We start from the raw sequence: 24,336 nt of genomic DNA, 5'->3' as shown, positions 1-24,336 counted from the left end.
TACTCAAAGAGAAAGTAGCTGCTGTTTATACACCGCGCAAACGACGCGACGCGATAAAAACAAGTGACTTTCATTATAATAAACGAAGCTGTGTAGACGTTCTCCTTTAGTTTAGTCTTTTCTATTTACCATATTCGTATAACATAGTTCCATAAAGAATACTATGGTATTTTACTATAGTATACAAAGAATACTATGGTATAAATGCGCTACATATCTAAAAATAGCTTTATCGTATCTAAAAACAACAATACAATGTAATACTGTGGTATCCGTTAATGTCATTGGTTTGTTTTCCATTGGTGATCAGTCTATATAGAGGTATTTTTAACATTAGCTTGAGGTTTCCTCTGGTTTTGTGTTTTTCTGTTCAGCTTTTGATGATGAAACCAGCCAGAGGGTCAGGAAGGGCCTCCACAAGGGGCCCCAGAGGAACCGCAGAGAGGAACACACACAAAACTGATAAAGTGAGAAGCAGTTAATTATTATTATTCATATTTTACTATTTTGTTTGCCATTTAAGCCTTTTATTGAAAATGTATAAATATAATTTTCATATTAATCTCAATATACATGGGTCAAAGATGTTTAGATGGCTACGTTTTACAACTTTACAAGTGATTTTATGTCCATAAAAAGCACATTAAATGTAAGTAAAGTGTTTTAAGGTTACAAATAAGTTTTTGGAAAGTAAAATGTCAATATTTGGTTAAAATAATATTACATTGTCATTCAGGTGTAACACAACATTTATGTAAAAATTCAAACAACATGCTTATTTGGACTTGTGCATATTAAAATATATAAATGAATAAGGGAGCATATTAAACTTTATCGTGTTTTAAATGAGTAAAACATTCTTACTGACAAATGGGTGAAACCTAGGATAGTGGCACATTTAAAAAATGTAGAATTACAACTAATTAGTATTTGGGGTGGGAGTAATTCATCTTTTAATATGTCCTTAATTTATTTTTTTTGTAAATATGCCTGCCAAGATTGACACCTAATGACATTTTAGTGGGTGTCTTCTGTAAATTATGGAAAAAATGTATGATGTTTATTTTTTGCTGGGAAAGACATCAACAAAAATGCACTGAAATTAAACAGAAAACTTTTTTTTTTGGAAAAACAACAATTTAAAGCAGTCTTACACTTATTGTTTTATGCTTAAACGCTTTTACGTCTTTGACCCACATAAAGAATTTATGTCCCACTTTACAATTACTAACATCTAAATACATGCATACAATGTCAGATTCATTTATCAGGACAATAGTTTTCCTGATTTTAGATTTAATACTAAAATAAAAAATTGGTTATTCTAAATCTGGTCTTTTGTTATACTGTCACTTCTAAAGTGCATCTGGAAAAGATTGTAATCAGCACAAAGGTGTTTTTTTTCCCGATCAATATACTATTTGTTTTCCTTTTAAAATACAGTGTTCATATGAATTAAGTAATACACAGGACTTTTAACTTGAAGTTTCATATTCAGTTCTCTAACTCATATGTTATGTTACGCATTAAAAATACAACCCTAATCTTAGATAAAATGCAATAATTATGCTAAATGTTTCAAATTATATGCAGGGTTTCTGTGTCTTAAATCCTGTATTGACAAATTAAGGGCTTAAAAGGTCTTAAATCGAAGCAGAAGGTTTAATTTTTTTTTTTAAACATGGCATTAAATGTTGCGTGCGCTGCAAAAAAAGAATATCTGCCTCTGTATTTCTCCCTCGTATTCCAACACAAATATCTAAACATCTTAAATCAAAATACATTTACTGGAGATGCAAAATGAACAGGTGGAGTTTTGTTTTCTGAGAAATTGAGCAAAATTAAGTGAGTTTCCAATGGTTTCACAGACAAGGCTTAAGTCTAGTCCCAGACTAAAACATAAGTCTGAGCTGTTTCAACTGAAAGAAGAAACTTGCACTGATCTTGATTGATTTTAAAGTATATCAATGCCTTTTTGTTTGTCTCAAGATGGACACCAGTAATGTTTTTTTCTCTAAGGCACGTTTATAAAAATTACGTAATGTCCTAATTCTGGTTTAGTCTAAACCTTGTCTGTAAACCATTGTTTAAAACAATAACAAAATTCTGTCAATGTCCATATTTGCCCATTTGCAGATTTTGTGTTAATCATAAACAATGAATTTTGATCAATTTCTCAAGACAACTTATTAAGCAATAGAGGTCTGTTGGAAACATTTAGATTTGGAGACTGTATTGTTGTGTTGTTTTCAGCTTATTTCTTAAATTTCCTTTCTTAGTCTTAACTTTTCAGTTTCACATGTGGAAATAGGTTGAGAATTGAGACATTTTGTGGTGTTTTTCAGCTGATTAAGGGGTAAAACAAGACTTCTTCACCACACAAATGGATGTGGAAAGTAAAAATGCTACTATGCTATGACATTTTGTGAGAAAGTGTGCTGTGCTCCAGCAAAACAGACACTATTTTTTGTAATCAGGGCCCAAAGTTAGTAGAAAACAAGGATTAGATCTCATTCAGAAAATATGATTAAAATAACTCTTGCTTTCTTCTAGACGTCCAAAGCCAGTGCTGAAGGTCCACTTCCGGGGCCATCTAAGAAACGCAGCGGTAAGTTGAGAAATGATGTAAGATGTCTGTACTTGAATGCTTCTGCAGACTCGTTGCGAAAGGTGAAGTTATTCTGAAACTCATTTGTCAACCTGCGTTTCTGAATTTCTTGCTAATGAAAGATTGCCAACAACAACAATAAGCTACTGAAAAGCTTCCTCTTTCCTCTGAAAATGTCAATTCTATCAGACTTCAGTAAGTGCCAAAAATATCACGAACAGTACATCCATGTGAAATTGAAATTGTTACTCCATATCTCTGAGAAATCTGAGTACTTGTATTTGACGTCACTGCAGGCAAAACAGCTTTTTTCATGGACCTGTCAAGTTTGCAATTTTGGACTTTTTAGTTTTACGTAGTGTTTTTTCAGACTAGTGGAAAGAAAACATCCAAAAGACAGCTTTAAGTGTTTCTTTTATAGCACTTTATCAATTATAATACATATTTTTAAAGGCAGTTTTCTTAAAATGAGTTTTTTTCTCCTACACTGAGCCATAAATCTCCACTTCAGTAACACTTACACACACCAAACTTTAAATTTTTATTCTTGTCTATATCCTGAAGGTTTTTACAGAGGGATTTGTTCATATAGAATTTGCTTGATTTTATACAACATTTTATTCCCCTAAAATGTAAGAAAATACATGGTTTTCTGAATTATGGAGTGACAAAATGATACTCATAATCCCCTCTGTAAAAACGTTTGACTCTAATACGTCAAAAAAAAATGAAACAAGAATTTTGAAACTGACTTCATCCAGTGTTATCTTTCTGTACTAGAAATCTATGCAAATTAGCACATATTTTATTAAATAATGCCTCATTTTCATATTAAACATAACATTTTAGAAAACTTGTAATACAAAAATGTTTGCAATTATCTATGTAATCAATTAACTGGGTACATGAGGTGATAACTATTTGTTAATTTTTTTACCCTATTCACCTGCAGTGTCTTGCCATCAAGTGGGCTTCAGAAAGTCTGAATATGTGAACTAAAAATGTAACTTGCACTGTTCAAACAGTAAATGTCAAGTCAAGTCAAGTCAAGTCAAGTTTATTTATACAGCGCTTTTTACAATACAAGTTGTGTCAAAGCAACCTTACAGTATTAAAATAATAAGATAAAATGTCAATAAAAGTGCAAAAGTTCCATATTGCAGCAAAGTCAAATTGGAGAGGACTCATCTGGTTCCCATGGCCTTGTGCCGGTGGCTGTTTAGGGTAGGAGTTCTTTCTGATGATCTGTCTCTGGGGCTCATCTAGTTGACACGGTATCCGCTGACATTCGGCTGTAGGTGTTTATCCACCTCTTGGTACGGACTGGATCCGGGGGACTGCAGTGACCATCTGATCTGGGTACGGACTGGATCTGGTGGCTATGGTGACCTGGGAATAAGAAACAAACAGATTAATATTAATGTAGGTGCAAGAGTTCCAAGTTGCCACAAAATCAGATTGGAGAGGACTCATCTGGTTTTCGCAGTCTTGCGTCGGTGGCCGTCTAGGTGATGGGGTCTTCACTGATGATCTGTCTCTGGGGCTCATCTAGTTGATGTGGTCTCTGCTGACATTCAGGGCTGTAAAGGATATCTCTAGGTGCTGATGGGTACAGACTGGATCCGGGGGACTGCAGTGAACGTCTGATCTGGATACATGATCGGTGGCTACGGTGACCTCGGAATAAGAAGGAAAGATAATAGTATTAGCGTAGATGGCATTCTTCTTCTGATGCAACGAGTACATCAGGTGTTTTGGGAAGTGTCCCTGGTTCCGGTTGACCTAAATAATGCAGCCTAACAATCCTTTAACGGATTTGGATTGTGAAATGTATTAAGTGTAGGCCAGGTTAAAGAGATGGGTCTTTAATCTAGATTTAAACTGACAGATTGTGTCTGCCTCCCGAACAGTGTTAGGTAAATTGTTCCAGAGTTTGGGCGCTAAATGTGAAAAGGACCTGCCGCCCGCAGTTGATTTTGATATTCTAGGTACTATCAAATTGCCGGAGTTTTGAGAACGCAGCGGACGTGAAGGACTATAATATGATAAGAGCTCGCTCAAGTACTTAGGAGCTAAACCATTCAGGGCTTTATAAGTAATTAGCAAGATTTTAAAGTCTGTACGATGTTTAATAGGGAGCCAGTGCAGTGTTGACAGAACCGGGCTAATATGGTCATACTTTCTGGTTCTAGTAAGAACTCTAGCTGCTGCATTTTGGACCAGCTGGAGTTTGTTTATTAAGCGTGCAGAACAACCACCCAATAAAGCATTACAATAATCTATCCTTGAGGTCATGAACGCATGGATTAACGTTTCTGCATTTGACATCAAGAGCATAGGTCGTAATTTAGATATATTTTTTAGATGAAAAAATGCGGTTTTGCAAATGCTAGAAATGTGGCTTTCGAAGGAGAGATTGCTATCGAATAGGACACCTAGGTTCCTAACTGATGACGACGAATTTACAGAGCAGCCATCTAGTATTAGACTGTGTTTTAGGTTGTTACTTGTAGAGGTTTTAGGTCCAATAATTAACACCTCTGTTTTTTCAGAATTTAGCAGTAAGAAATTTCTCGCCATCCAATTTTTTATTTCAACTATGCATTCTGTTAGTTTTCCAAATTGGTATGTTTCACCGGGCCGCGAAGAAATATAGAGCTGAGTATCATCAGCGTAACAATGAAAGCTAACACCATGTTTCCTGATGATATCTCCTAAGGGTAACATGTAAAGTGTAAAAAGTAATGGCCCTAATACTGAGCCTTGAGGTACTCCATACTGCACTTGTGACTGATATGATACCTCGTCATTTACTGCTACGAATTGATGCCGGCCAGATAAGTACGATTTGAACCAAGCCAGTGCACTACCACTAACGCCAACATAATTTTCAAGTCTATTTAAAAGAATATTGTGGTCAATAGTATCAAATGCAGCACTTAGATCTAGTAGCACTAATAGAGAGATGCATCCACAATCAGAAGACAGGAGAAGGTCATTAGTAACTCTAATAAGAGCAGTCTCAGTGCTATGATACGGTCTAAAACCTGACTGGAAATCCTCACAGATACCATTTTTCTCTAAGAAAGAACACAATTGTGAGGACACTACCTTTTCTAGTATCTTTGACAGAAAAGGGAGATTGGAAATTGGTCTGTAATTGTTTAATTCATTTGGATCAAGTTGAGGTTTTTTAATTAAAGGCTTAATAACAGCTAGTTTGAAGGTTTTGGGGACATATCCTAATGATAATGACGAATTAATAATATTCAGAAGAGGATCCATGACTTCTGGAAGCACCTCTTTTAGTAACTTAGATGGAATAGGGTCTAACATACATGTTGTCGGTTTAGATGATTTAATAAGTTTACACAGCTCTTCCTCTCCTATAGTTGAAAATGAATGGAATTTTTCCTCAGGAGATCTATAGCATATCTGATTTGATACTGTAGCGGATGGCTGCATAGTTACAATTTTATCTCTAATACTATCTATCTTGGTAGTAAAGTAGTTCATAAAGTCGTTACTGCTGTGCTGTTGGGAAAACTCAACGTCTGTTTGTGCTTTATTCTTCGTTAATTTAGCCACTGTATTGAATAAATACCTAGGGTTATGTTTGTTTTCTTCTAAGAAAGATGAAAAATAGTCTGATCTAGCAGATTTTAGTGCTTTTCTATAGGATATGTTACATTCACGCCAGGCTGTACGGAAAACCTCTAGTTTTGTTTTCTTCCAGCTGCGTTCCATTTTTCGTCGTGCTCTCTTCAGTGCGCGAGTGTGTTCAGTATACCACGGCGTCGGACTGTTTTCCTTAATCTTTCTTAAACGCAGAGGAGCAACTATATCTAAAGTGCTAGAAAAAAGAGAGTCAATAGTTTCTGTTGCATCATCAAGTTTTTCTGAGCTATCGGATATGCTGAGGAATTCAGATAAATCAGGAAGATTACTTACAAAGCAGTCTCTTGTGGTAGAAGTAATGGTTCTACCGTATTTATACCGAGGAGTTAATTTTACAGATTTAGTTATCTGGAGTATACATGAGACTAGATAATGATCTGAGATATCATCACTTTGATGCAGAATTTCACTCTAAATGTGTTATAATTTAAAATTTAAAGTCAAAAATAATGTTGGAAATGTTGTTAAACTAATAAAATAGCTTTATTTTCGATATACACTCTTACGCTATATATTTTATATCTTCAGTTTTTTTTTTAACACCATGGAATAAAAATAGTTAAAATTGTGTCTTTTGTCTCACAATTCAAACTTTTTTTTTTTGCAAATTTTAGTTTATTTTTCAGACAAGTTATAAACATGCAATTTGTAATTTACTTGATTGAATTTCTTGTATGAGTTTATCTTGCATTGTGGATTTTTTTTCAGAATTGCTTGTTATAAACTAATAATTCTGAGTTAATATCTTTCAATTCTGCATTTATGTCTCACGTCTGAGTTAACATCTTACATTTTAGACTTTTCTCAGAATTGTGAAGAAAAAAAGTTTTATTTAAAGTTTTCATAAAACATGAGACTAATGAGAAACCCTGAAAATTTCAAGATCACAGGTTTTGTTGCATTGCTGCAGTAATAATTTACAAGAAAAATGTGATTATTTGCCACATAACAGTATCACAATGCTTAATGGTTTTAAAAATAGATTTCATTTTATGCTAAATATTTTCTTTCCATTTTCTTTTGAATTTGAGTGAAATGGGACATATTTGAGTGACTTTTCTGCCAAATAAGATGACCTTTGTGTTGCTTTGTTCAATTGGTTATGATCTGAGTACTGCAACAATTACAGGTTTTTATAAGTATATATTTCGGTGAAGTATATTTACATTGCAGCAGATTTATTATAGTTAATTAAAACTCACATTTTTGTTACTTGAAATAAAATCAACTTTCAACATTTCTCTTTTTTAATTAGTGCACTAAAATAAACTGAAACTAAAATAAAAATTATTAAAAACTATATAGACATAAAAGCAAAACAAATGACACATGCACAAAAAAATCAATAAATACTATAAAAATGTGTTAATATTTTAAAAGGTGTGTCTATTCATGTTAATTGATTAAAAAATAATTGATGAAGAATGTATGCCTAATGTAAATGTGAATGAGGTCTGAGATGTCATCAAAATGATCAACATTGTCATTTTTAGTTTAATTATTTATTTCAAATTCTGTATTATGTCTGAATATATCAGTCTGTTGTTTTACAGTGATAACTTTTTTTCTGTTAAAACCTCAGCGATGGCTGTAAAGAGTAAGAATAAGGCAAACTGGAAGCCGCTGACCAAGTCTTCCCTACTGTCTCTGGAGAACATGCTCGGTTTGTCCGTTCTGTGAGTAACATGTTACGTAATAATTACAAGTGCATGCAGATTGCTTTATCATCACAATCTGATTGTGATGTTTTTTCATGCTTTTGACCCAGATCTGTACTGGCGTTGAAAAGCAAAGAAAAAGAAGAATCGCAGAAACATCTCAACCTCCTTAAAGACCAGTAAGAGACATTCTGCCAAATATCCCCTATTTTTTTCCTCAGCATTTCAGGGTTAACTCTTTTATAATACAGTATGTTTTCACAGGTTCCTGGCTAAGTGTGCACAGCTTTCTGTTCCCCCGAGGAAACATGGAGACGTGATGCACGTGTCCCATCAGTTCAGAACAGAGAGTAAGAAGTCTGAGCAAGGCAGGAAGACTCTTGAGTCTTTGGAGGTGATGAACGAGCAGAATCACGATGATCGGTTGATCGGTTGATCAAGACGTAGCTGCTTATTAACTTTTGTGTGTTTAGGAGAACGTGTGCTCGATTGTGAGCACTCTAGAGGAGATGGAGGTGCAGATGGATAGCTTGGAGGAGAAATGCAGGATAATGAGAAGCAAACTAGAGGATGAAGAGGACCAGGCACAAGAGGTTCAGTGATTTGCTGACACACATCTGGTTTTACTCATGGCTTTTACTGATAGTTGTTGTTTAATCCTGGTGTTTGACTCTGATCTGTTCCAGTTTCTCCAGCTGTCAGATCAGACAGTCCTGTGTCTTTCTGCTTTACCGTCTCGCCCAGCCAACGAGCCGACGCTACAGGTACATCACACTACACTTCTGGTCAGATTAAACCTGTTATCTAGTTGAGATTGCTTGCTTAAGCCCAAAATCAAATGATAAATGAGGTTTTACTTAAAGAGAACATTTTTGTTTATAGACCTGTCAAGTTCTTTTGCATTATGGATTTATTTATTTGACAGTTGAGCAATTTAGTATCAAATGGTGCTTGAATCATTAATTTTTATTTGATGTTGTGTTTTTAAAAGCACGAAAGAGAGATGTATTGCTATCTTTAAATTTAACAATCATAGAAAGTTCCAGACCGACACATAATCGTGATTACAACATTGACCAAAATAATCATTTTTATGATTTTTGGCATAATCGAGCAGCCCTAATGTTAGTATTTGCTTACTTTGGAACTCCATTTCCACCACAGAATAAAATAAATTTAAAGGTAGTTGCGCATTTTTATCTTACAATTCTGACCTTTTTCTTGCAGTTCTGAGTTTATATCTCAAAAGTACACTCTTGCAATTACACGTTTATATTTTTCATTTCTGACTTTTTTGTTGGAATAATGGAATACAAAATTTGACTGAAATAAGAAATTAGAAAAATTCGATGGAATAAGAAATAAACACGGAATTTGCAATTGTGACATTTTTCACAGGATCGTGAATTTATGATTTAGTTCGGCATTTATTTATTGCATTTCTTGTATTAGTTTTTATTTTGCATTTTGGATTACATTTGTTTTCTCAGAATTGCTTGTTATTAACTTACAATTCTGAGTTAATTTGGACTTGTTTTTTCCCTCAGAATTGCAATTCTGCATTTTTTTTCTCATATTTCTGAGTTTACATCTCACATATTGGATTATGTGAATTAAATGACCTTTGAGTTGTTTTGTTCGTCTGGTTGTGATCTGAGTAATATCACTATTGGTTTTGTCAATTTGCAATTCATTTTTGGTTTTCACATTAACCACAAGTAGTGTTTTGGATTATTGTATCTCTCTTGATCATTAAAACATTACTGACTAGGGAGTCTCAAAAGCCTTAAAGCTTAATGTGTACATAATGAATCAGCCATAATGAGTATAGCCTGGTTCCCAGGCTGAGTCCGCTTTTTTTTTTGTGGCGACTACATAGGGTGTCCAAATGACAAGCACAGCGTGAGGTTTTAACACCCTCTTCACCACATCTTCACAGAAATGCACCCTATAGTGTGCACAGAACTGAAAACACATGTTGAGAAACTTGCCTTAACAAAGTTATACAGACAGACTTGATGCAATGTTCTCAGAAAAAGCAGTTTCAACACTGAAAAGGGTGCTTTTTGCAAATGTTGTGCAATATGCTTTTGCTAGTCACAACAAATGAGCAACTGCGATCCAAAATGAATGGCTGTTTTTAGGAGTATTTGCATTTTGGACCATGTGCTGATTTACCAAAGTCTTCATTTGCCCTTTCATAGATGAAGGCCTTAAAAGGTCTCAAATCAAAGCAGACAGTCCTACATTCTTAAGTCATTAAATTTTGGATGCAATGCAAAAAACAATTATCTTCCTAGATATTTTTTTCTTGCTCAATATAAATATCTAAACATCCTTAAATCAAGATACAGTTATGTAAGATGCAAAATGAAGATAAATGAATCTCGTTTTACTGAGAATTTGAACAAAATGAAGTGATTTATGCTTAAGAACAAGTATCTGGCATTGGAATGGAGGTTTTTCTGACTCCATTGGCAGATATTTGTTTTTGTTTTAATCATACACTACAAAAAATGCTTTTCTTACTTAGATTTTTTGTCTTGTTTCCATCCAAAATATCTAAAAATTCTTAAATCAAGAAGGATTTTCTAAACAAGTAAAAACATTTTTCTTGTTTTCAGAAAAAAAACTAGTCAAAGTTAAGTGAGTTTTTGCTTAGAGGAAAATAATCTGCCAATGGGTTTTCAGTTTAAAATAAGATTTTTTTTCTTACCCCATTAGCAGATTATTTAGTTTGTTTCAAGCAAAAACACTTAATTTTGACTTGTTTTTCCTGAAAACAAGACAAATTTTACTTGTCTAGAAAATAATTTTTGATTTAAGAATTTTTAGATATTTTGGCTGGAAACAAGACAAATTAAAGCTGCAAGCAGCGATGAACGGGCCCTCGCCATCTGCGCAGTCGCCATCCCGATGGCATCAGGAAAACTCTGCCAGTTTGGATTTTTCTTGCTTGTTATTATTAGCTATACTTCTACAATATATCATTTTGCACACTACTAAATGCTCCTAAAACACCATGATATAAAACTTTTATGCATAGCTTCTGCACTTTGAGCATGTATTTTTTCTTTTTGTTTTAAGGGCATTTTGCGATGATGAAGAATATTTACCTTTACACCTTTCATTACTACATAAGATAAAAAAACGAAGTTGTATTTTATGCAGGACTGCTTTATCTAAGCCAAACATTCATATAATGTATCTCATAACTTTGTACTTTAGTTACATCTGATCAAATGCACATGGCTGCCTGAAATGTTATGAACAGCAGCTATGCTAATTATTCTCCTTTTGATTTTCTATTTGTACCTCAGGATACCAATTCTGAGCTAACTTGATATTACTCGCCCCCTTTGGGCTTGTGCCCTAATAAGAATCCTTAGAAGAACAAGAGGGCCTTCGCCCTTTTGGGCTCGGGCCCTAAAAATCTAAGTTAGAAAGGCATTTTTTGCAGTGTTAACCCTGAAATACTGTCTCCCATGTGATTGGTCCTTCAGGAGCACCTCATGAAGATCATCCCAGATCCTCCGGCGGTGGTCAGAACGCTTCAGACGGCTCCTGTCCTCGAGGATGTCAGGGCCTTTCTGGAGCTCGCACATAAACAGGTGGATGCAGTGCAAGCAGCTCATAGAGACACAGCCCTGGACTGACCTTCACAGACAAAGACACTGATAAACTGATAAACAAAATATCTGCTGGTTTATTTAAAAATGCTAAATTTGCATAGAGAACTAGACACAGAAATAACATTCTTATCAGCATTAATGCGGCAGTATCAAGCGCTGGAATTCAGTTTTCACTTTCAGATTTCACTTCAATGTCTGTCAAGATGATATATGGTAAATTGATCAAGAACTTCATCTTAATCTTTAAAATGAAGATGCGTTTGGCTTAATGTCTGATTTATTTATTTTTTGTAAATGTTTTGCTAATAATCTGGTTGAAAATAATTTGTACTGCATAAGATGTAAGAAAACATCCTTGAAGGAGAAGTTCACTTCCAAAACAAAAATTTACAGATAATTTACTCACCCCCTTGTCATCCAAGACCTTAAGAATTATGTTTTTTGAGGAAAACATTTGTTTTTTTTTTTTGCATATAGTGGACTTCAATGATGGCCAAGAGTTTAGACTTCCAAAATGCAGTTTAAATGCAGCTTAAAAAAAAAAATCACAATTTATATACTTTTTAACCTCTAATGCTTGTTTTGTCTAGCTCTGTGTGTACTCTGTGCATTAAATTTTTTCTTCTTTGCACATTTACTTTGTAAAAACTGGGTTGGTACTTCTGCAGCGATGTAGGATGATTCTGAAGTTAGAGGAGAAAAAACTAGACAAGGCGAGCATTTGAGGTTAAAAAGTATATAAAATGTAAATTTTTTATAAAATAACCAATCGTTTTGCTAGATAAGACCCTTCTTCCTTGGCTGGGATTGTTTAGAGCCTTTTGAAGCTGCATTTTAACTGCATTTTGGACATTCAAACTCAAAGGCACCATAGAAGTCCACTATATGCAGAGAAATTCTGAAATGTTTTCAAAAAACAACTTCTTTAAAACTGAAGAAAGAAAGAAATGAGGGTGAGTAAATTATCTGTAAGTTTTTGTTCTGGAATTGAACTTTAATGCTTCTTTAATGCTTAATTTAAGAGTCATAGAAAACAGAAAAGTTTAGTCATAGAAAACAGAAAAGTTCCTAAAATGGAAGTGCTACAATGCATCACAATTAAATCCAAGATTAAAACAATCATATCAGTTACAAATCAGAATGTCTCTTGGGAAATGCTTTCATGTCCATCAAATGAAGCCACAGTCAGTCTCTTGAGATTTATACTGTATATTGACCAGTATTTTAGCTCCCCTAAAACTCAGAATCCCTCCTTCGCAAGGACTTTTTTCGTAAAGACTCTGATAATTCCTCGTTGAAAACTCGCTCGATCGTCGAGATGAGCGAGGCGCGAACCGTGCGACCAAGTCCGCGAGCAGCAAACACATACAGGACTGGGTTGAGCGCGCTCTTAATATAAACCAGAAACAGCGCCACATATGCCCCTCCAATTGCTCCTTCTCTGACCTTCTGCCAACCCGGACGATTGTGCGAGAGGGCCCTCAAAAAGCGGCAGGTGAAATACGGCACCCAGCAGGTGAGGAAGAGGAGCATGGTGAGGAAGAGTACGCGGTAGAGACGGGTCAATCGGTGGGTTGTGTAACCCGGTCCGGATGAAGAGGTAGGTGAAGACATTGCATTCTCAGCTTTCTTCGCGCAAAAAATCACAGCGATATTGCAAGACAAGAAGATCACCAGAGGTAGCAAGAATCCCGCCACAGTCTCCAACACATTTAAGGCTTGTCCTGCTCCCAAATCGCTTTCCACACAGGCCTTGCGGTTCGCCCACAGAATGACTTTGGCTGTGTTGATGTAGGGCGCAGCGAAGAACGCCGCCAGCACCCATATTACGCCGCAGGCCAGCGGTACGGCCCACCGAGGGCGTCTCAATCGAGCCCAGACTGGTCTGAGGAGACACAAGCAGCGCTCCACAGCGACGGCGCACAGCAAGAACGCGCTCGCGTACAATCCCAAGCATCGCAAATAGATCACAAGCTTGCATACAGGTTCCCCCAACGTCCAAGTGAAGTTGTTCGCCAAGTAGGGCAGCATCATCGGCGTACGTAACAACAGCACCAAGTCGGCGAGCGCCAAGTTCACCACGTAGATGCGGAAGCTGTTGGCGCTCTGCGTGTCACCGGTCACTCCTGGGTTGCGGCACCAAGCTCGAAGCCCCAATGCCCAGACCACTAGAGCGTTTAGAGAAACGCCCACGACAAAGATTGTCACGGTCACGGCCATCTGCAGCACACGCATGCCCTCGCTGGGGTAGATGGTGGCGTTGGTGTGGTTGGAGGTGTTCATTGGTTCTCTGTGGAAATACAGGTGAGATACATTTACATGTGCATCTGCTCCAAAACGCATGGGGCATTTCGTAATGCTGAAAGGAACACTCCACTTTTTTTGGAAATAGTCTCATTCTCCAACTGCCCCCGAGTTAATAAGTTGATTTTTACCGTTTAGAAATCCATTCAGCCGTTCTCCTGTTCTGGTGATATCACTTTTAGCATAGCTTAGCATAGATCATTGAATCCTATGAGACCAATAGCATCGCGTTCAAAAATGACCAACGAGTTTCCATATTTGTCCTATTTAAAACTTGACTCTTCTGTAGTTATATCGTGTACTAAGACCGGTGGAAATGCAAAGCTGCGAGTTTCTAGGCTGATAAGATTAAGAACTACACTTCCATTCCGGCGTAATAGTCAAGGAAGTTTGCTGCCGTAATATGGCCGAAGCAGGCGGAGTATTATAAGAAATGAGTTCCCAGCTAGTTTAGCATTTGCACATGTGCTGCGTGGTATTACTGCTCCTGCTTCAGCCTTATTACGGCAAGCAAACTTCCTTGACTATTACGCTGGAATGGGAGTGTAGTTCCTAATCTTATCAGCCTAGAAAATTGAAGCTTTGCATTTCCACCGGTCTTAGTACACGATATAACTACAGAAGAGTCAAGTTTTAAATAGGACAAATATGGAAACTCGTTGGTCATTTTTGAACGAGATGCTATTGGTCTCATAGGATTCAATGATCTATGCTAAGCTATGCTAAAAGTGATATCGCCAGAACAGAACGGCTGAATGGATTTCTAAACGGTAAAACTCAACTTATTAACTCGGGGAGAGTTGGAGAATGAGCCTATTTCCAAAAAAAGTGGAGTGTTCCTTTAAAGGAGAAGTTCACTTCCAGAACAAAAATTTACAGATGATGTACTCCTTTCTTCAGTCATAAAAAAAAATGTAGTGGACTTCTATGGTGCCCTGAGTTTGAACTTCCAAAATGCAGTTTAAACGCTGCTTCAACTGATCCCAGCCAAGGAAAAAGGGTCTTATCTAGTGAAACGATCTTTTTTTTTTTTTTAAGGTGCCATAGAATGGAAAACTGTATTTACCTTGGCATAGTTATAATAATAACAGTTCAGTACATGGACATGACATACCATGAGTCTCAAATGCCACCATTTCCTCCTTCGTATATATTAAGGTGTTTGCAAAAGACCACTGAAAAATAGGTCGATTCCAACATAACACCGACTATTACGCAATAGTCCAGATCGTTAATAGTTACGCCCCCAATCATCAGTAAACTCAGTACAACAGTAAAATAAGGCGAGCCACTGAAGGGACACGGTTAGCTTAATGCTAGCAGTAGCCTGTTACATTGGACTTACCACATAAATGGAGAGATGCCTGATTTACAGATCCTGAGAATCACTAACAAGCATCTGAACTTGTGTGGTAAGTACTTGTGTCGCTGCAGTGTAACGTTACACAGAGCACATGCAATCAATAGTGAGAGTAAAATGTTGCGGATTCAAAACGGCAGATTCAATAAACCGCATATTAAAAGCGGCTAGAGCTCTGTAATTAAATGTATACTTCCTCCATGTGCAGCTATTGAGATGAGCAGCTCTGTGAAACAGCCAATCAGAGCAGAGCTCATCATTAATATTCACGGACCTTCCAAATAAGGCAATAACAGACCATTTCATTCTAGGGACAAATCCTAGGGTTGTAAATGGACTTGAAAAACAGTTTCTTTTTTGCCCTTTCCTATGCTATATACCTTCTATATGGATATCAGAGAACAATTTAAAATATTGTTTCAATGCATTCTATGGCACCTTTAAATTCCAATTTGTATACTTTTTAAACTCGAGTTCTTGTGTTATCTTGCTCTGCCTGAATTCCCTCAAAATCATCCTACATTGCTTGTTTACCTTGTTTGTCAAGGCTGTTTGATCTTCTTTGCATGTTCACTTTAAAAACCCTGGGTTGGTACTTCTCTAGTGATGTAGGATGGTTTTGGAAGAGAAAATGAGATGGGAGTTTGAACTGAAAAATAGTTGAGGCAGAGCAAGACAAGATGAGCGTTTGAAGGTTAAAAAGTATATAAATTGTAATATAAAAAAAAAATAACCGATCGCTTTGCTAGATAAGACATTTCTTCCTCAGCTGTGATCGTTTAGAGTCCTTTGAAGCTGCATTTAAACTGCATTTTGGAAGTTCAAACTCGGGGCACCATAGAAGTCCACTACACTTTTATAATTAAAGGTGCTTTAAAAGGTTCTTCAAGCGACGCCATAGAAGAGCCATATTTGGTCCCACAAAGAACCATTCAGTCAAAGGTTCTTTAAAGAACCATCTCTTTCTTACCTTTTTATAATCTGAAGAACCTTCTTTCGCCACAAAGAACCTTTTGTGAAACAGAAAGGTTCTTCAGATGTTGGAGCATGAACCATTTAGACAAAGAAGGTTCTTCTATGGCGTCGTGAATCACCTTTATTTTCAAGAGTGTATGTGGAGAAAAATCCTGAAATGTTTTCTTTACGACTGAAGAAAGGAAGACATGAACATCTTGGATGCCAAGGGGGTGAATACATTATCTGTAATTTTTTTTGTCTTGCAAGTGAACTCCTTTAAGAAACACATATGTTCTCTGGCCATAAAATGCAGGAAGTGGTGTGCAATTTCCTCTTTTGGAAAGCATCATGAAATGCTTTGTTTTCAATTAAATGAATTATGGCCATGTCACAAAACTTTATGCATTAATTAAGTAGGTACTATATGAATAAAAGCACACTTTAGGTCACCAGATGTTATACAGGACATACATGCATTTCTGTGGAAAGGTGAAGACTCAACTTTATGTAACCCCTTTCCATTAAACATTTTTTTTTATTAGACTGCCTTGCTTTTAATGCAAGTACACAACATTTTTATTCAACAAGCTTTGTTGTTTAGTAAGATTTTACTAGAAATGTTTTAGAATTGTCATGTGTAAGTGCAAAACATCTTACATAATCTTAACTTTGTTTTACAATTGTATTAATGCAATGCTTGTATGTTTCGTAACTTCCCGTGAAAGTAGCCTCAGTTGCTGAAACAGCATTAAAAACTACACTACTACTACTAAAATGCACTTTAGGAAACACAAACATTGTGCGGTTGGCTAAACACAACCACAATGATAAAGAACAGTTCACCCAAAAATAAAAGTTCTGTCTTCTTTATTCACACTCATATCGTTCCAAACTCATATGGGTTTCTTTCTTTTGCTGGACACAAATAGATGGTATTTTGAAGCATGGAATTGGTCCCCCTTGACATCCAGTGTTTTTTGACATTTTGGCGAAACAAAAAAACAAGAAAGAAACTCATACAGGTTTGGAACAACTTGGAACTATCCCTTTAAGACATGAGAAGTTCAGCTTTAGTTTAGAGCTGCAAAACGATTAGTCGCAATTAAACGATTCAAAAATAAGTTCATGTTTACATATACTATATGTGTACTTCGTATATTTTTATGCATATATAAAAACACACACACATATATGTATATATTTAAAAAATATTTGTATGCAAACACTTAAATCTAAATATTTTACATAAATACACTTCAAAAATGCTTTTCTTACTTAGATTTTTTTTTTGTCTTGTTCCCGGCCAAAATATATAAAAATTATTAAATCAAGAAGGATTTTTTAGACAAATAAAAATAATTTTCTTGTTTTCAAAAAAAAAAAAAAAGAGTTTTTTCTCAAAATAAGCAAAATTATCTGCCAATGGGGTAAAAAAAATAATCTTGTTTTCTGTTTGAAATAAGATAATTTTTCATACCCCATTGGCAGATTATTTTGCTTGTTCTAAGCAAAAACTCAGTTAATTTTGACTTGTTCTTTCTAAAAACAAGACAATAATTTTTACTTGTCTAGAAAATCCTACTTGATTTAAGAATTTAATTTTAAAATATTTTTTTGCAGTGTATATATAATAAATAAACAGTACACACACATTTTATGCAAACAAACTTTTATTTTGAATTGATTAATCACGACTAATCGTTTTGCATCCCTACTTTAGTTTGACCAACTATTAGTTAACCAAGGGATAATCGGTCTGTCTTTTCATTTTCGCATTAGACCCATCTGCATTATGCAACAGACTTATAAAAGTAATGACCAGTCTTCAAGAAAAAACTTGTAAGACTAGTCTAAGCAGTCTATGCAGCCGCCCACAGATTAGTGATGTGGAAATGTTAAAATAATAGACATTTCAATAAGCAATGTTCAAAAGTTCTAGTGCTCCTGTTGATGTGCTCTAACTTCTAAACTAAATAAGATATTTTGAAGAGTTTTGGTAACCACAAGGAAAAAATACTATGGAAGTCAATACTACAAATTCATTAACATTGATGTTTTCTGGCCATAAAAAGAAGGAAGTTGCGTGCGGTTTCCTCTTTTGGAAAGCGTTATGAAATATTTTGTTTTCATTGGAATAAAGTATGGCCATGTCACAATACTTTATGCATTTCCAGAACAAAGATTTACAGATAATGTACTCATCCCTTGTCATCCGAGATGTTCTTGTCTTTCTTTCTTCAGTCATTAAAAGAAAAATATTTTAGGATTTCTTTCCATATAATGGATATCTATGGTGCCCACGAGTTTGAACTTCCAAAATGCAGTTTCAGTGCAGCTTTAAAAGTCTCTAAACAATCCCAGCTGATAAAGAAAGGTCTTATCGTGAAACGATTGGTTATATTGGTTAATTTATATACTTTTTAAACACAAATGCTCGTCTAGCTTTGCCTGAACTTTGTGTGTTCCTGTTTATGACATATAGGGTATGTCAAAAAGCTTTCTCCAACCCAGTGTTTATAAAGAAAACATGCAAAGGTCAAACGCCTTTTACAAAAAAAGGGAAAACAGTAATGTAGGACAATTTCAAAGTTGGAGGAGATAGGAGTTTTTCGACATGCCCTAATTGTATTGAACCGGAATAGACAAAGTTCACACAGAGCTAGACCAAGACACGCATTTGCAGTTAAAAAGTAAATAAATTCTACATTTTTTAAAGAAAATAACCATTCGTTTTGTTAGATATGACACTTCTTTCTCGGCTGGAATTGTTTAGAGTCCTTTGAAGCTGCATTTAAACTGCATTTTGGAAGTTCAAACTCGGGGCACCATTGAAGTCCACTATATGGAGAACAATCCTGAAATGCTTTCCACAAAAAAACTAATTTGTTTATGACTGAAGAAAGACATGAGCATCTTGGATCTATTAAAGACGGATATGCAAAGATCATGCAATCAATCCTTATCAATAGTGACATTAAAACACATTTTAGACAATATTAAGAAATGTTCATTGTGGAATAAAGATATTTTTTTTTTTAATTAAGAAGCCTTAAATTCATGTTAATAGATTTGAACTACACTTTGTATGAAATAAATATTTTTTAAATAAATTATGGAATAGGTTTGTTTTTGTTTACTGGGGTACCAGCAACTTTTCTTCAAAATGTAGTCTTTTGTGTTCAACAGAAGAAACTCTTGAGAGTATAAATGGAGATTTATACATCATCTAAAAAGCTGAATAAATAAGCTTTCCGTTAATGTATGGATAAGACAATATTTTGCCGAGATACAATTATTTGAAAATCTGAGGGTGCAAAAAAAAAATCGAAATATTGAGAAAATCACCTTTAAAGTTGTATAAATGAAGTTCTTAGCAATGCATATTACTAATCAAAAATCAAGTTTTGATATTTCTACAGTAGAAAATTTACAAAGTATATCCTAATGATTTTTGTCATAAAAGAATAATATATAATTATGACCATTACAATGTAATTTTGGCTATTGCTAAGTTGTGGATTTTGACATACATTTAGACATTCTTAAAGACAACTTTTTGTGTAGGTTTAGATTTTTTGTTGTTGAAATTTTGGTTTGAAATGTTAGTTTTTGCATTCATTTTACTACAGTCAAACCTGAACACAGAGAAATTTTGTTACACATAACATCAAAAATAAAAAAAAAGTAACCATTCGGATTTCAGCCTCTTATTTTTGCCATATTGTTACAGCCAGACCAGTTCATTATTGTGTGTGAATGTAAAACATTTTTTTCCCATAAGTAAGTCCACAGTTTTTTGTGTGGTTACATAGTGACTGTCATAAATGTTATTGAGTTTTGTACCATTTCAATGACATAGCGATTTTTTTTTTAAATTAAAAAAAAAAAAAAAAATCGGTCTAAAATGACCAAACAATACCAGAGAGTTAAAAGAAAATAATGGGGAAAAAACCCCACAACATTTAAATAAAATAAAATAAATATTCAAATGCTAATATTTCTTTAAAATAAATAAATAAACCATTTATTTATGTTTAAAAAAGTAACCATTGCTCCAGGGTTGCATCTAAGATTAAATTTATTTTGGGTGAACACTACTTTTAATTGTTAAAGTGCAGCATCTGAGCTCCAGACATAAATGGTTCTTCAAATCGTGAGTGATCAGATGCACATTTTTCACGTGCTTGACCAAAATACAGCCCAAATAATCCCACAGACCCATATCTAGAGATCTGATCAGGGACTCTTTTGATAGTTAGCATCTACCAAAATACCTCAGCAGTGCGTATCAATCACTGAGCCCCTTTAGATCAAATACAGGCGATGCCAGGAATGTTAACTTTATCACCTGAAGGCATAGCTTTATTTCACCCACAGCTGTCCTCCCATTCGCAACCTGTTTACACACATCCACAATGCATTCCTGGCATGCGAACACACCTACACGCTGCTCACCTAGAACACGTTTCTTACGTGAGAGCATTTTGGTTTCAACTTAAATACTTTGATTCAACTCATTTAATTTAATTAATAGCTTTATTTTTACAGATAAGTTATAGTTGAGATTTAGGAGTGTGTCTTACCTTCTTATGAGGCTCTAGTCGACTTGCATGCATTGACTCAGAGATCTGAGAGCTTTTGGTTGTCTGACTGTTTGAGCTGATGGAGAATAAAAGCAAAGAGAGGGAGTGTTTCTGTGCTTTAACCTATCAGTGGGAGGGTTTAAGCTCAACACTCTCCCTTTCGGTTTGATTGCAACATCAGTGAACAGCATGAAACTACATGTAAATGTATCTTAATAGTGCTTCATTCACGTGCTGCACTGATTTACTGAACTTGTTTATTGCACATGATATAGAGCAGTTCAGAAAATGTGAATACTTCGTGAGTTCTCGGTTTACGGCTCATTTAAGTGCAGAGATAAAATTAAAAATTATTTATTTATTTTAAAGAAATATTAGAGAATGTGAATACATTTTTTATTTATTTTAAATGTTCTGTTTTTTTTCCCATTATTCTCTTTTAACTCTCTGGTATTGTTTGGTCATTTTAGACCCCAAAAAATGTTTAGAATTTTAAAAAATTGCTACTTCATCGGAATGGTTCAAAACTCAACATTTATGATAGTCACTATGTAACCACACAAAAAAATTGTGGACTTGATTTGAAAAAGCTAAATGGTTGTAAAAAAAATTAGTCACATTAGTGCCATTGGAAATTAATGTCCTTTGGAAATGTCTAAATGTATATCCAAATCCACAACCTAATAAAAAATTTGAGTTATTATGTCTAAAAACAACTAGAGAATTTAGTGGCTAAACTATGGAATGTTTTTGCGGATGGCACTAATCTAAATCAAAAATTAGATTTTAAAGGCATTGTCTTTATTTTAACATAAAAATACTGGCATAATTAAAAAGTAATAAAAAAATCTTTAAATATATTTTTTAATTATTTTCAATAGGAAAAAATTGGAAATATTAGAATTTGAATAATTTTATTTATTTTAAATGTTGTGTTTTTTTCCCCATTATTTTCGTTTAACTCTCTGGTATTGTTTGGTCATTTTAGACCCCCAAAAAATGTTTAGAATTTAAAAAAATTGCTACTTCATCGGAATGGTTCAAAACTCAATAACATTTATGATAGTCACTATGCAACCGCACAAAAAAATTGTGGACTTGATTTGAAAAAGCTAAATGGTTGTAAAAAAAATTAGTCACATTAGTGTTATTTCCGGTCAAAAATGACCGCTATTGGAAATGAATGTCTTTTGAAAAGTCTAAATGTATATCCAAATCCACAACCTAATAAAAAATGAGTTATTATGTCTAAAAACAACTAGAGAATTTAGTGGCTAAACTATGGAATGTTTTTGCGGATGGCACTAATCTAAATCAAAAATAACATTTTAAAGGCATTGTCTTTATTTTAACATAAAAATACTGGCATAATTAAAAAGTAATATAAAAATCTTTAAATATTTTTTTACATTATTTTCAATAGGAAAAAATTGATAATAATTATTGCATAAATATAAATAAATGGTTTATTTATTTATTTTAAAGAAATATTAGAATTTGAATATATTTTTTATTTTTTTTAAATGTTGTGGGGTTTTTTTCCCATTATTTTCTTTTAACTCTCTGGTATTGTTTGGTCATTTTAGACCGAATTTTTAATTTAAAAAAAAAATCGCTATGTCATTGAAATGGTACAAAACTCAATAACATTTATGACAGTCACTATGTAACCACACAAACAATTGTGGACTTACTTATGGGAAAATTTTTTTATTACATTCACACACAATAATGAACTGGTCTGGCTGTAACAATATGGCAAAAATAAGAGGCTGAAATCCAAATGGTTACATTTTTGTTGAATTTTGATGTTATCTGTAACAAAATGTCTCTGTGTTCAAGTTTGACTGTAGTAAAATGAATGCAAAAACTAACATTTCAAACCAAAATTTCAACAACAAAAAATCTAAACCTACACAAAAAGTTGTCTTTAAGAATGTCTAAATGTATATCCAAATCCACAAATTAATAAAAATAAGTCATTATGTCTAAACCATGGAATTGCAGATGTTTTTCATTATTTACTAACCAGGTGGCACTAATCTGACATCAAAAATAAGATTTTAAAGGCATTGTCTTTATTTTAGCATGTAATACTGGCGTAATTAAAAAGTAATATAAAAATCTTTGAATATAAGTTTTTATTATTATTTTCAATGGGAAAAATTAGATCATAATTATTGCGTAAGTATTAATTAGTACCATGAAACTTTCTCAAAATACAGAATAAAAAAGAAAAAATATTAGGGAAGAAAAATATATTGATTTTACTAAAAATAGCAAAAAAGTACATTTCAGGTTTACTTCCAGAGGGTTAAAATAATATAGTTTTTATTTTGGTTTTAGTTATTTTATTTTATTTTATTTTATTTCATTTTTTTTTTTTTTTATCTATTTGATTTTGTTGCCTATGTATAGATAAATAATGAAATTTCCTTTTCCTGGTTTTAGCTAACTCGAATTACCCTGGATTCCGCAACTCTTCTTACCAAGAATCAAAGAGAACAAATGCTGTGCTACAACTTAGAGATTTAATTTACAGTGATTCCAGCTTTAGCAGACACCAGTAAAGCAGCGTAATCTCATTTATTAGCTCTAAATTGCCCTTAACTGAGCTGAAACTAGCAGAGGCTTGTCTGCGCTGCTGCTGCGTTCCGTGTGTGTCATAAGTGTTGAAGTATATGTGCGTTGCATCACTGCTCTCTTGAGACACTGCACACTCTTGAGACAACTCTTAGACTGAAACTTCCTTATCAATAAACCACCAGATTAGACTCAGCGATTTTTTCAGATGTGTTGGTTTGACTGATACCATCAAACTCCTGTGGCTTGTTTTCTTTTTTTAATTTTTCCCTTGCTGTGAGAATTGCATTCTTCTGTGTTCTCACATTAAATAAGAGTGCTGATGTTCTAGGTCAAGTCTATTTGTACTAAATGTTGGTGGATCAGTTCAGTTTGTGTGTTTTATTTGAGTATGATACGCCAGGATGTGGTTGTGGTAATTAGTGTTTTAAATGGTTGAGCTTTATGTAGTTCCCTTGAATTGTCCCCTTAAAATTGTAATTGCAATTATTAATTATGATGATCACAATTTACATTGATTGATGTTTTAAATAGCTTTATTTTTTTATATTATTTGAAACAACTGCATGCCTAATGTTATATAAAAATAAATGTATTGCTTTTCTTATTGTCACAAATGTCAACGATACATTGGTTTGGTTTCTTTAAATAAAAAAGTAAAATATGCAATATGCATAGGGATATGCTACTATCAATTGTCAGGTTGTGATTAATTGATAATGCTTTTATCACAGTATATCTATTATCACCATATTGAAGTGGTGTCTTAATACAGTAGAACAGCTTTAATAACTATTTTCTTATGACAAAAATAACTGAACATTTAAATACAACAAAGCAATACATAAAAATTGTATAAAGTTACAAAATGTACTTGGATTAAAGTGCAAAAGATTATAAAGACCAATAGATATCACTTTACAGTTAACCTTAGTTAATGCATTCATATTCACAATCAGCTACATTTGCTACA

General features: G+C 34.1%; 2 protein-coding genes across 2 annotated transcripts; one reads left to right on the top strand and one right to left on the bottom strand.

The window, feature by feature from the left end:
- The first annotated feature begins 356 nt into the window (after nt 1-356).
- cenpq (centromere protein Q) lies at nt 357-11,613 on the top strand. The gene is made up of 8 exons (XM_073842381.1): nt 357-467; nt 2,554-2,608; nt 7,869-7,962; nt 8,055-8,123; nt 8,209-8,338; nt 8,418-8,537; nt 8,631-8,708; nt 11,448-11,613. The coding sequence occupies exons 1-8, from the start codon at nt 381-383 to the stop codon at nt 11,598-11,600; spliced, it is 786 nt and encodes a 261-aa protein (XP_073698482.1). The 5' UTR covers nt 357-380; the 3' UTR covers nt 11,601-11,613.
- An 11-nt stretch (nt 11,614-11,624) lies between these two features.
- Nucleotides 11,625-20,856, bottom strand: LOC141336665 (C3a anaphylatoxin chemotactic receptor). Its single transcript, XM_073842380.1, has 2 exons — nt 20,781-20,856; nt 11,625-13,866 (listed from the first exon to the last, which is right to left on the bottom strand). Exon 2 carries the CDS (start codon nt 13,857-13,859, stop codon nt 12,810-12,812), a length of 1,050 nt encoding a protein of 349 aa, XP_073698481.1. The 5' UTR covers nt 13,860-13,866; nt 20,781-20,856; the 3' UTR covers nt 11,625-12,809.
- Nucleotides 20,857-24,336: the final 3,480 nt, after the last annotated feature.

The sequence above is a fragment of the Garra rufa genome, chromosome 6 (genome assembly GCF_049309525.1).
Source record: "Garra rufa chromosome 6, GarRuf1.0, whole genome shotgun sequence".
Classification (NCBI taxonomy): domain Eukaryota; kingdom Metazoa; phylum Chordata; class Actinopteri; order Cypriniformes; family Cyprinidae; genus Garra; species Garra rufa.
Note: the sequence above shows the minus strand (reverse complement) of the source record. Positions and strands in the feature narration are given on the sequence as shown.

Excerpts from the sequence above, each read along its gene's own strand:
- LOC141336665 (XM_073842380.1), bottom strand. The coding sequence starts at position 13,859 with ATGAACACCTCCAACCACACCAACGCCACCATCTACCCCAGCGAGGGC.
- cenpq (XM_073842381.1), top strand. The coding sequence starts at position 381 with ATGATGAAACCAGCCAGAGGGTCAGGAAGGGCCTCCACAAGGGGCCCC. Across the intron at positions 8,538-8,630 it reads AAGAGGACCAGGCACAAGAG|TTTCTCCAGCTGTCAGATCA; the intron begins GTTCAGTGATTT and ends GATCTGTTCCAG. Across the intron at positions 8,709-11,447 it reads CCAACGAGCCGACGCTACAG|GAGCACCTCATGAAGATCAT; the intron begins GTACATCACACT and ends TTGGTCCTTCAG.